Raw genomic sequence first — 12,968 nt, 5'->3', positions numbered from 1 at the left:
TATAGTTTCTTGCTAAAAAAATGAACATGAACTGATCATGTCTGATCATAATTATTCATTGCAACTAGCATAGTGTGAGGCTGGCCAAGGCCCTGAAATATCCATCAAATGTCAAGTCTTTTGATGAAACTTTGATGAAACAGATAAAACTATACTAGATAAAACTTTCAGACATTATTACAAGTTATTAAAGTCTGATGACTACATATATGGGAGACAAGGGCTGGTTGGTGGGCACAATTCTCTCCACTATATCTCACTCCCAAAATGAATGATGAACTTATAAGCTTTTCTATGAATTACTACTAATCAATGAGGTTCAACTACATGAACTCACTTTCCCTTTGCTCTACCCACACTCAGGTCATGTCTCTATTACATCACTATCATCGACCCCTTTTCGTTTTAAGGGTACGTTTGGTGGAAGGAAAAGAAAATACGAAAAGAACAATAACATAACTTAAATTATTACAGGAGACAGAGGAAAGAGAAGACCTTTCTCTTGTGTTTGGTGTAGAATCCCTACTTTAACCGCTCCATTAAAATTGAGTTTTTAAAAGATTTAAAACGTCTCGCAATATTCAATCCATTATATTTTCTTGCTTTCTTTTCTACCAAACAAACTAAATAAAAACTTTCCACTAATCTCTCTACCCCTATACCTCCTTTCGCTTTTTAATTTTAATCCTATCAAACCACACTCAAAAATTTCTCAAAGATAAGATCTACTCTATTTAAGCTTTGATTTCCAGTCAATAACTCACTAGGACAGTCAAACTGAGAAGGCAGATTTCAGTGATCATCTTTTCCTTTATTGCCAGGTACTCTTTCATAGATGTTTAATGCTTATCTCCACTAAAATCATTTTCCAAGGACAGAATTCTTAACCACTCATGATGTCAAAGGAAAGTCAAAGATGAGGCTTATGCAAAGGTGAAGAGATCATTCCCAGTATGAACTGTTGGCATCTAAAGAATTTTGAAAAGAAATAAATCTCAACTTTGTTATTCATTAATCATTATTCATTCCGCAGCCTAAAATCTGCACAAAAAATATTTTCTGCTTCCTCTTTTGGTGGAAAAAGAAAAAATAAAGGCTCCGTTCATTTTATCAATTCGAATCTAGAGTTGAAATTTTATTACAGTAAAAAACTCTCAGAAACAATCACATTTAATTTTTTTACTACTGTAAAAAATTAACACATAAAGTCACATATCAACTCAAATTAAAAACTCGAATCAACGAACTAAACGGACCTTATCCAAAATGAAACCGGAAAGAAAGTGATTCTAAAGATTACACCTTTTTGCTTCTCTTTTCTATCATTTAAATTAATAGAGAAAAATACCACTTCATAGCAATATTCCATGAGGTTCGTCAACTAGAGCCTCTAAATTTCACACGCTTAATATGGAAGGGATGATTAGTTAATAGATGTAGTGTAGACAAACAGTTCAAAATAATGCACATAGATGTACACATTTTTTTCTTTTTTTTTTGGACAAATTAAATAATTATTTGAAGAAAAAGTTAACTTCCTTTTTTCCTTCAATTGCTAGTTATAAAAAAAAACAACTTTGCTTCTTCATAAGCTGTAAATTCCTTTACTTTTTAGAGTGTTTTTCTAGTAGGATTGGCAAAATAAAATACTGATAATTATCTATTTTTAGCCATTAAATTTGTATATAAGAAATTGTTTTATTTTATATACATATTTAATTTAATGTGATTTTAATCAGATCTAACGATAATAAACCGATTCTATTAATAAAAAGTCATACTACTATCTTTTATAGTTGTGAGTCCCCTTACCGTTTCGAACTAGACTACCATTTGCTGACATTGATTTTATTGGTTATATCTAGGTTGCAGGACATAAAATGGTAAACTATAGTTTTAAATTTGGTAATTTTTTCTCTCACATTACAAATTGTTGTAATATGTCCCATTTTAATAATGATTGAGTTAATTTGGTGACGAAAAAGCATGTTTGATGACAAATTTTAACATCACAATTCAAATAGTAGCATAAAACTCTCAATTCTCAACTCTTAAGCCCTTAAACGTGATTAAAAAAATCAAAGCAAAATTGATAAAATAGAGCAATTATAACAATTTTGCAAATTGAGGGGCAAATTGCGATAATCAAAAGCTCATGAGGTAAGTTGTCAAAATACTACAAATTCAATGGTAAATGTACAAATACTTCCACGTGGACTATTATTATCCAGACCTCAAAACAGTGGTATTCTATTTTTTAAATAGTATAAATATTTAATTTATAAATTTAAAATTATAATTTAAAATTATAATTAATTTATATATATTTTTTATAAAAAAATATTATAATAAATAATAAATTATAATTCGAATTATGATACGAGTTTTACCATAAACGCAGCGATAACTTTTTGGCGCGACTGAATCCACCTCATACAATATGAAATATGACACATTTCCCATGTCAACGCTCGCTCCTCAATTCCTTCTCTGTCCGTCGAAACCATTCCTCTCCGGTGCCGATGGCCTCCGACGATAGCCAATCGGCGCTCACCTTTCTCGGGACCGGCGGCTCGGGCTCCGTCCCCAGCGTAAGTTGTCTCATCCAGCCCTCCGACCCTCCCTGCCCCGTTTGCTCTCCGGCCTTGTTCCTTCCGCCTGAGAAAAACCCTAATTACAGGTAAAATCCCCGATTTCTCATCGTTAGAATCTTGCTATCGCGCTTTTTGTGCGAAGAAAGATTGACGTTTTCGAAGTTTTGGTATTGTTTATGATGAGTGTGTGTGTGTGTGTGTTTTTTTTTTATTTTTTTTATTTTTTTTAAGGTGCAATTCGTCTCTTTTGTTTGATAATCGCTTAAGCGATGGAAATCGCAGCTATATACTGATTGATGTTGGGAAGACATTCAGAGAACAAGTTCTTAGGTGGTTTACTCTCTATAAAATTCCTAGAGTAGACTCCGTGAGTAATCTTTGATGCTCATTTTTCTTTCTTTTTTTTTTCTTTTTGGTATTTTGCTTATGTGGGTTTGCATTTATTTTTCCTTTTGTTTACGATTTAATTGTTACTATTACTTTTGTTGATGAGTTAAAATCCGTTTTGCAGTGAAAAGTATTGAGACGGATTTTCGATGTAATGCAGATTATTTTGAGCCATGATCATGCTGATGCAGTTCTTGGTCTGGATGATATACGTTCTGTTCAGCCATATAGTCCCACAAATGATGTTGATCCCGCTCCCATTTATTTAACTCAGTTTACAATGGAAAGGTATTAAATTAAAAGCTTGTATTAATGTGCATATTACTTCTCTGATATGATTTTGGTGCTTTTCATGTTCTGCTGAAAGAAGGGCTCAGACTGCAGTTCACAATAGTTGATTTGAGTAATAAACTGGGTTTCCATAAAACTTGTGTTAAGAAATTGCCCAAATTTGATCTGCACACTCACGAGAAAGAAAAACGCACAGAAACTGAAACCAGAAAATCAATCTCAAACAAAGAAAGTAAAACAAGATCAGGAGACACAAGATTACTTGATTTGGACCCAAAACAGATCCTCCATCCAAGGTTGGAGCTTCTGCTCCTAGTCCAATCCACTATCAGAGAAGATTACAGCCACCAATTTCAGCAACTGCTCTCAACACACCAGGAATTCTCTCTCACAAGAATACCTCTCAATTTCTCTCTAATTTGCTCAGGAAACAAGCACTCACGAGAGAGTCCAATTACACCCAAGAATTTTCTCCCTCTAGAAAATTCTCTCTCTAACTCTCGAGTAATCACAAAACTGAAATTTGTTATCTCTCTTATTCTATTGAATACATCCTCTCTTATATGTTACATAAACAGCCAATAAGAAAGTGACAACTAGGCATAGCATTATAACCAATCAAGTAAGCTGCAGTCTTCACTTGAACTTATTCTGTTGTAACTAACTGTAATACTTATCAATTGGAGACATCTTCAATAAAAAATCTCCACCTTGGCTTCAATTGATTAGAGAGAATGATTCTTGGACTAGAAGCACTCCAGATATCCTGTGCTACATAACCAGTATCCTGAGCAAGTCCAATGCATATTTGAACTTGCTAATAGGAATGACTTTGGTTAACATATCTACATGATTAACATCTGTAGAGATTTTAACCACTTCAACTCATCCTCTGGCCAAAATATCTCTTACAAAATGTAGTCTGACGTCAATATGTTTTGTCCTTTCATGGAATACACTGTTCTTCGAGAGATGAATTGCACTATGAGAATCACAGTAGATAGGTGCTGATATTTAGACAAAACCCAATTCACTCAAGAAACCTTGCAGCCACAGGGCTTCTTTTATTGTCAAGGCAATATATTCAGCCTCAGTGGTAGATAATGCTACGACATGTTGCAAATTGGACTTCTAGCTTATAGTATTGCCTCCAATGGTGAAAACATAACCAGACAATGACCTCCTTTTGTCTAAATCATCAGTGAAGTCAGAGTCACATTACACTTTTATTTCACAATTGCTATTCTTGTCTAAAATGTACACTAACCTTAAGTTTGCAGTACCCTTAACATACCTCAGTAGCCATTTTACAGCTTGCCAATGGCTTCTTCCACGTTTGCTCATGAATCTGCTCACAAGTCGTACTCTATAAGCTATGTCTGTGTGCTAACCATGGCATACATGAGACTTCCCACGCTGTTGGAATATGGCACATACTTCATTTGCTCTGCTTCTATAGCAGAATCTTCATCTCTAACAGCCATTAGTTTGAAGTGAGCACCTATGGGAGTTGTCACAAGTTTGGCATGTTGAATACCAAAAATTTATGTTACTTTGTTTAAGTATCCTTCCTGAGATATTGACAATATGCCTTTGTTTTTGTCTCTGAAGATTTCCATGCCCAAAATCTTCCTTGCAGGCTTCCTTCATGTCGAATTAAGACTTCAATAATAGCTTCAATTTCTGAATATCAGCTTGATTATTGCAGGCTATTAACATATCATCCACGTAGATTAGGAGATAAATATAGGATTTGTCCTTCAGCTTTGAAAAATCGACACAACTTTCATGCCTGCTTCTTGAAAATCCTTGTTTGATCATAAACTCATTGAACCTTCTATACCGTTGCCTTGGAGACTCTTTGAGTCCATAAAAGGACTTCTTAAGAAGGCAGACTATTGACTTGTCACCTTGTTCAAATCCTTCCGACTGTGTCATATACATTTTCTCATCCAAGCTGCCAAGCAAAAATGTTGTTTTGACATCTAGTTGCTCCAGCTTTAGGTTCTTCATTGCAGTGATGGCTAGAATAATCCTTATATATGTATGTTTTACCACAGGTGAAAGCACCTCATGGTAATCAATTCCCTGTACTTGGGAATAACCTTTTGCAACAAGTCTCGCCTTGTATCTAGGCAATTCAACTCCTGGTGTGCCTGGCTTCCTTTTAAAAATCCACTTACAGCCTATCACCCTTTGTCCTTTAGGCTTATTCACAAGAATCCAAGTTTGACTCTTCATGAGGGAATCCATTTCCTTGCTTTTCTTAGCTTCAGCAACAGTAACTAGCTCATTTTCACACACTGAATCAGCAGCATTCAAAGCAAAAGCTATAAGGTCAGCCTGAGCAAATCTCGAAGGAGGTTTTATCTGTATCCTAGCTCTGTCTTGGGTTAGAACATAATCAGTCAGATTATGTTTTTGACTTGGTGGATCTACAGGGCTTCTTGAATCAGTCACTGCCTCATTTGAAATCCCTGACTCTGGCGCGGGAGCTCCACCTTAATTAAGGTCTTCTATTGAATCTGTTGGAGTTTCTGGTTCTAGGGAGTGATCTGTTTCAGTGGTATCAATTTCCAGCTCCACTTGTGGCAAAGTGCCAGAGTCTGAAGTCTTTTGATTTGGGCTGTCCCTTTCCTGCATGTTAGTCTTATAGAATGCTAGTTCGTTGAAAACAATGTCCCTTCTTATGATGCATTTCCTATCCTCAATGAGCCACATTCTATACCCCTTTACCTCATCTGGATAGCCAAGAAAAATCCATTTCTTGGCTCTTGGGTTTAATTTCCCTTGGTTAACATGCACATAAGCTAGACATCCAAAGGGCCTTAAGTGTCTATAACTAGGAGCAGTCCCTGACCACACTTGTTCTGGGACTTTAAAGTTCAATGCAGATGAAGGAGACCTATTAATGATATAACAAGCTATCGAGGTAGCTTCAGCCAAAAAGGATTTAGGTAAACTAGACTCAGTTAACATGCAACTAACCTTGTTCATTATTGTCTTATTCATTCTTTCAGCCAGCTCATTTTGTTGTGGGGTACTAGTGCATGTGTGTTGCCTAGCTATCCTATTTTTTGCACAGTAAGCATCAAATTCATTGTGACAAAATAGTCCTAAGCCTCTTTATTTTCTTCCCTATTTGATTCTCTATTAATGACTTCCATTCTAGAAACTTATTGAATGCATCATCCTTAGTTCTAAGAAAATAAATCCAAACCTTCCTAGAAAAGTCATAAATGAAAGAAATGAAATATTGGCATTTAGACAGAGATAGAGGTTCTTTTGGTGAGCTCCATAAATCAGAGTGAATGTAGTCTAAGGTGGCCTTGGTCCTATGAGTTGCTGTCCCAAAACTGAGCCTGTGAGATTTTCCCAGTGCACAATTCTCACAGAATCACAAATCACTGAGTTTGCTTCTGTCCAATAGGCCTTGCTTTGCTAGTTCTTCCAAGCCTCTCATGCTCATATGAGCCAGCCTCTTATGCCACAGTTAAGTATGGTCTTTCTTAGAGGTGGTCAAAACAGATTCGCCACTTGCAGTGGATCCTTGAAGAATATAGAGTCCATGCTGCAACAGTCCGTTCATAACCACCATTATCCCCTTCATTACTTTCAAAACTCCTCCACTTGACTTGTTAGACCAACCATTTAACTCCAGCATCCCCAAGGAAATTAGATTACTTTTCAAATCTGGGATGTATCTAACCTCTTTCAAAGTTCTGACATTGCCATCCCACATCTTGATTTTCACAGAGCCAATTCCAACAACTTTACAAGCAAAGTTGTTTCCCATGAGGACTTTACCCCCATCAAGTTCTTTATAATCCAAGAACCAATCTCTTCTGGGTGTCATATGAAATGTACACCCAAAATCTAGCACCCACCCATCGTTGGGATCACTGCTAGACACAACCAAGACATCCGCACTATCAAACCCAACAGAGAGGTTTGTTGTATCAGTGCTAGCTTGATCATCTGACTTGCCATTTTCTTTTTTCCTTGAAGGACAGTTTCTCCTAATGTGTCCCTCCTTGTGATAGTGCTAACAAGTCTTCCTTCCTTTTGACTTTGACCTGGATTTCTGTCGATTCTTGTTCTAAGAATCTCTTTTCTCAAGCCTTCCTCGAATATTTAGGCCTTCACCTTGGTTCTTGGACAGTTTTCCATTTGCCTTGACATCAAGTTCTTTTGAGTACACTGTGCTCATGACCTTGTCAAAAGCCAGGGTGTCGCAATGCTGGTCGTACTGTTTGGGAAGGGAATTCAACAAGAAGATTGTATGGTTTTCTTCATCAATTGTGACTTCAAGACTTTCAAGATCCGCGATCAGCCCTGTAAATTCGTCGATGTTCTCGTCAATGGACTTGGATTCATCCATCGTAAACCCATAGAATTTCTGTTTCAGATGAATCTGATTTGGAAGAGCTCTTGTCATGAATAATTGTTCCAGCTTGTTCCACATCGCTGCAGCCGACTTTTTCTTAATCACCTTGCGAAGAATCTGGTCGTGAGGCTCAAGATTATGGCGTTTCTTGCCTTTTTCAGAATCTCAGGCTTATCTTTATCGCTAATGGAGTTTGACATTTTGGATTCACCCTTCAGAGCTTCGTTGAGACTGAAGTTTCCAAATGTGCCATCATCTTCTCTCGCCAAAGGTTGAAGTCATTCTTGCCGTCGAATTTTTTGATGTCAAATTTCAGAGTTGACATTGCAAAATTAATCAACTGGCCAAGAAGAATTAATCCTTTATTTCGGATTGAATCCGCAGCTTGAATTTGGCGACTTGAATCTTGATTGTGCCCTAGCTGGACTCTAATACCAGTTTGTTAAGAAATTGCCTAAATTTGATCTGCACAATCACGAGAAAGAAAAACGCACAGAAATCGAACCAAAAAATCGATCTCAAACAAAGAAAGTAAAACAAGATCAGGAGACACGAGATTACTTGGTTCAGACCCAAAACATACCTACATCTAAGGTTAGAGCTTCTGCTCCTAGTCCAATCCACTATTAGAGAAGATAACAGCCACCAATTTCAGCAACTACTCTCAACACACCAGGAATTCTCTCTCACAAGAGTACCTCTCAGTTGCTCTCTAATTTTCTCAGGAAACAAGCACTCACGAGAGAATCCAATTACACCCAAGAATTTTCTCCCTCTAGAAAATTCTCTCTCTAACTCTCGAGCAATCACAAAACTGAAATCTGTTATCTCTCTTATTCTATTGAATACATCCTCTCTTATATATTACATAAACAGCCAATAAGAAAGTGACAGCTAGGCGTAGCATTATAACCAATCAAGTAAGCTGCAGTCTTCCCGATTCTGTTGTAACTAACTGTAATACTTATCAATTGGAGACATCTTCAATCAACAACTTGCAATGCTGCTTATACGTTTGATTAAGTTCTTCAGGTGCAGTGGCCTATATTATGTGTTTAAAAAACTTAAAGAAAGGAAAAAAAAAAAGAAAAAAAAAAAAGAAAAAAAAAAAAGAAAGAACTTTTTTTATGTAAAAAAAAAAAGACAACTTATATGAATGCAGTTGATTATGTGTTACTAATAATTTGTTTATTAAAATATGGGATATTTCATGTTATAGACATGAATCTTATAGTTTCATATAAAAATGTTGCAATCCAATTGTACTGAAGGGATGTTTTACTGAAATGTATGAGTAACACTATGAACAAGTAAGTTCTCGATAATTCACTTGAGATGCATAGGTCTATTAAAGTCTGTTAAAATCAGATCATAAGATTGGATCACAGATTGCTCTGTTTGCAAGCTAAAAAAAGGAGATAAAAGTGTAGATGTTCACCAATGACATTTGTTTATTGCAAATACTAGTCAAGATCATGTTTCTTGTATATTTTTTTTTTCAAAAATTAATGAATGAATAAAATACTAGCAAGATCACAAAGGGTATGTTTGGTTCACGTGTTCAAGTCAGTGATTCTGATTCATTGGTGGGAACTTTGTGAGAGAAGAAATTTTTTAATTCAAATTCTTTGAGATGAAAAATATTGTAGCAGAATCAGAATCATGGGTTCAAGTATAGGAACCAAAAGGGATCAAAATATCACAAGATGTCTTTTGAAACTACGAAATTTCTGATATTTGGTATTCTTTGGATATGGAAACAAAGTTGTATTGAAATGGAGATCAAACTAGCAAACTTTTAACTCTTTCACGAGTGGGTGAAAGATCCATCGAATTTGTGGTGCGCGCGCGCGCGATAGAGGATGTGTGTGAATGTGTACTTTCTCTTCAACATGCGTTCTTAGAGTCCCACCTCCTCCAGAAGAATGTGAAAGAAAGAAATGCCCTCTGGATAAATATACAGACTGGAGCCAAGGATAAAGCATTATGGTTAATATCCCTCTGACGGTTCACCATATTGAGATTAGTGCCCAAAGTTGGCCTTCTGACAGTTGGGATATCACTGTGTACTTGCCACAGGACAAGGTTGAAGACTTTCAGAAGCGTAGTAGATATCAACCTGCGAGTTGTTATTTCCTGCATTTGGTCATCCAATTTAGGCCTTGATATTTTTTGTCCTATAGGCACAACTCAACTTTGGTTTGGAACCTGCCTAATGGATCACTATCCATTTCGCAAAAATTCGGTTGCCAAACTGCTGAATTATATAAGATAAGCAGTGGCTACTTCAATAACTTATCTAGATATTTAGTTGATTGAGCATCATATATGTATTCCTTTAGACATACACACGCACTGAAAATGTGAATGCAGTTTGATACAATTTTCTCGAATTAACATGGTATTGTTGTTTCTGCTAAATTATTTAAGATGAGCATTAGCTGCTGAAATAACTTGTCTAGTTATTGAGGTGATTGGGCTTCATATTTGTATCCCTTAAAACATACCCACGCACTGAAAATGTGGATGCAATTTGACTCAATTTTCTCGAATTAACATGGTATTGTTGTTTCTGAAACAGCGTCGCGATGAAGTTTCCTTACTTGGTCCATAAAGAGGTAAAAGAAGGCCAAGAAGTGAGACGAGTAGCAAAGTTTGAGTGGAGGATAATTGATGATAACTGTGAGAAGTCATTTGTTGCATCAGGCCTGCAATTTGTTCCTTTGCCAGTTAGTCTCTGGTCTCTGTAAATCTTTCTCAATTATCATATGTAACTCTCGTGTATTCTCTATTTTCTCAGTAGTTGTTTCCCATTGTAGGTGTTGCATGGGAAAGGTTATATATGTTTGGGCTTTCTCTTTGGTGAAAAAGGTAGAGTGGCTTACTGATGGAAACCTTTCTGATTAACGAAGAACAAGATGAATGAATGAAGTTTATTCAACAAGGAAGAACACTTTACACAGGTGATATTTGAGAGATCACCGCTTTCCTATACTCTCCAATCTCTATTCTTCCCAAAGATCCCTAACTTCTCAACCTATCTCTTATTCATAGACTTCCCTAGATTCCCCCGCAGCTTCTTCTACAAGTTTCCTTTACAACTAACTCCTAACAACTAACTAAATTCAGTTACAAGCCACATCAGCCTAATTACTAATGTAGCATTTCTTCTTTCTCCTTGCTCCGCTGTTTGGTCCCCCAGTTCTTCCTCAACTGTTGCGTCAGCTCCATCCCCATCTTCTTCATCCATCGCCGCAATGAGAACCTGCAGCTGTGGGTTTTTACAAACATGCCCAAACCGCCATTTCTCCTCACACCGGAAGCATAATCAACGCTCCCTGCACCGCTGCAATTTAGCATCGGAAATTTTCTTCCTAAAGCTGTCATGTTTCCTCGTGGACTGAGAAGAACTATTTTCTTGCCTCTTGTTAACCGACACGCCCGATTGGCTAGAGCTGGTACGTGTCAACTCTGGGGATCCCTTATTTCTTTCCACCAGTTTCGGTGGATTCTAGCTAGAGCCACTACCCGGCCAGCTGGAGCTACTACTTGTAGTGCCTCCAAACATTGAGTTCTTCAGCCCAACTGTTCTGTAAAATCCAGCCCTTTCAGCACTTGTTCTCGCTTGTGAAGTTCTCAACATCTAGGTCCGCTCAAGGGCCCAATTCTTTTCTTCAATTTTTTGGGCCAAATCCATTACTTGGACGAGGGAAGTAGGCTTCACCATACGGATTTCAGCCTTAATCTCCTCTGCTAAACCATTCGACAAGGCTCCAATCAGGAATTCCTCTTCCGCCTCTCTCAAGGGAGTTGAGAGCAGCTCAAACTTCTCACGAAATTCCGCCACCGTCGAATCCTGCCGCAAAGCGATGAACGCCTCGTAATGGTTGCCAGTTTTTGAAGATCGGAACCTCTGCATCACGGAGTCCTTGAAAACCGGCCATGAATTGTTACCAGACCTGGATTCCATCCATTGGAACCAGTTCAATGCTTTTCCCTCAAGTCCGATAACAGCCGCCGCCACCCGTTCAGCCTCCTCAATGCCTTGGATCTGGAAGTACCGCTCGAGCCGAAACAACCATCCATGCGGATCTTCGCCGTTGAAGAGAGGAATCTCCTCCTAACCGCTCGGCGCTGGTCCATTACCGGAATGATTCACCGCCATCGTAGTATCACCACCTTCATCACCGCTTGAAGTCGATGCTTTAGCTTGCTCTGCCTATGGATTCGCATTGCCTCCCGATCTCATCCAACCGGTAAGCTCCTTCATATACTCCTTCACGGCTCCCATATCCTCTGAAAGTTGGCCGACAACCGTTTTGAGTTCTCCGACGTCTTTCTCAACAAATCTTCCATCCATTTTATCGACTTTTGAAGCTACCATTCCCAGACGAAACTGCTCTGATACCAGTTTGATGGAAACCTCTAGGATTAACGAAGAATAAGATTGTCGGCAGAGAGAGCCAATTAGGGATTTTATCCCGATTTAGTCATGATCCTAGAAGAGTATTAGGATGTGTATCTAATGTAAATATGGAAAGTCAACTCAGTAGAATAGAGAATAGGAAACTGTAAATATTTTATTTTATTCCTTTCCTTTTTTGTGTAATCCCGTGTACCTCCTCTTACCTATAAAGAGGGCATTGTATTCATTCAATAAGATTATTCTAGACACAATTTTATTCTATCTTCTAAGTAAGATGAATGAATGAAGTTTATTCAACAAGGAAGAACACTTTACACAGGTGATATTCGAGAGATCACCACTCTCATGTACTCTCCAATCTCTATTCTTCCCAAAGATCCCTAACTTCTCAACTTATCTCTTATTTATAGACTTCCCTAGATTCCCCCGCAGCTTCTCCTACAAGTTTCCCTTACAACTAACTCCTAACAACTAACTAAATTCAGTTACAATCCACATCATCCTAATTACTAATGTAGCACTACCCCTGGCTCTGGTTCTTATCACTTACATATCTGATGTTTCACACATCCCTGCAAGCACAGAGTATGGTGTGTCTGCTGGCTTCATTTCTGCACATTTATATTCTTATTTAATACCATTTCATATATACATACTAAAGAATTCATGAAACTTATCTAGTTAATTTCCTATCTAATGATATGATCTCAAATATTTTATTTTAACTTAAAAGGATGTCATTTTTTTCCCTATTTAGGCTAGTTAACAGCTAAAGGTTTATAGAGGTTAATGAACCCAAATATAGGTGAATTTTCAAACAATTGTGTTTGGTTCTGGCTCATCAATTTTTAATTTGTATTGAAGTATTTATGGGCTTTTTTAG

At 37.3% G+C, this 12,968-nt stretch overlaps 1 protein-coding gene across 1 annotated transcript; it reads left to right on the top strand.

Annotated features, from left to right (window-relative positions):
- The first annotated feature begins 2,411 nt into the window (after positions 1 to 2,411).
- Positions 2,412 to 12,354, top strand: LOC112090418 (putative hydrolase C777.06c). The gene is made up of 5 exons (XM_024161678.1): positions 2,412 to 2,680; positions 2,826 to 2,961; positions 3,142 to 3,269; positions 10,241 to 10,388; positions 10,479 to 12,354. The coding sequence occupies exons 1-5, from the start codon at positions 2,448 to 2,450 to the stop codon at positions 10,545 to 10,547; spliced, it is 714 nt and encodes a 237-aa protein (XP_024017446.1). The 5' UTR covers positions 2,412 to 2,447; the 3' UTR covers positions 10,548 to 12,354.
- The last annotated feature ends 614 nt before the right edge of the window (positions 12,355 to 12,968 follow it).

The sequence above is a fragment of the Morus notabilis genome, unplaced genomic scaffold (genome assembly GCF_000414095.1).
Source record: "Morus notabilis unplaced genomic scaffold, ASM41409v2 Scaffold658, whole genome shotgun sequence".
NCBI classification, from domain to species: Eukaryota; Viridiplantae; Streptophyta; class Magnoliopsida; order Rosales; family Moraceae; genus Morus; species Morus notabilis.
Note: the sequence above shows the minus strand (reverse complement) of the source record. Positions and strands in the feature narration are given on the sequence as shown.

Coding starts and splice junctions, on each gene's coding strand:
- LOC112090418 (XM_024161678.1), top strand. CDS start 2,448: ATGACACATTTCCCATGTCAACGCTCGCTCCTCAATTCCTTCTCTGTC. Junction 2,681..2,825: donor GAGAAAAACCCTAATTACAG/GTAAAATCCCCG, acceptor ATTTTTTTTAAG/GTGCAATTCGTCTCTTTTGT. Junction 3,270..10,240: donor ACTCAGTTTACAATGGAAAG/GTATTAAATTAA, acceptor TTTCTGAAACAG/CGTCGCGATGAAGTTTCCTT.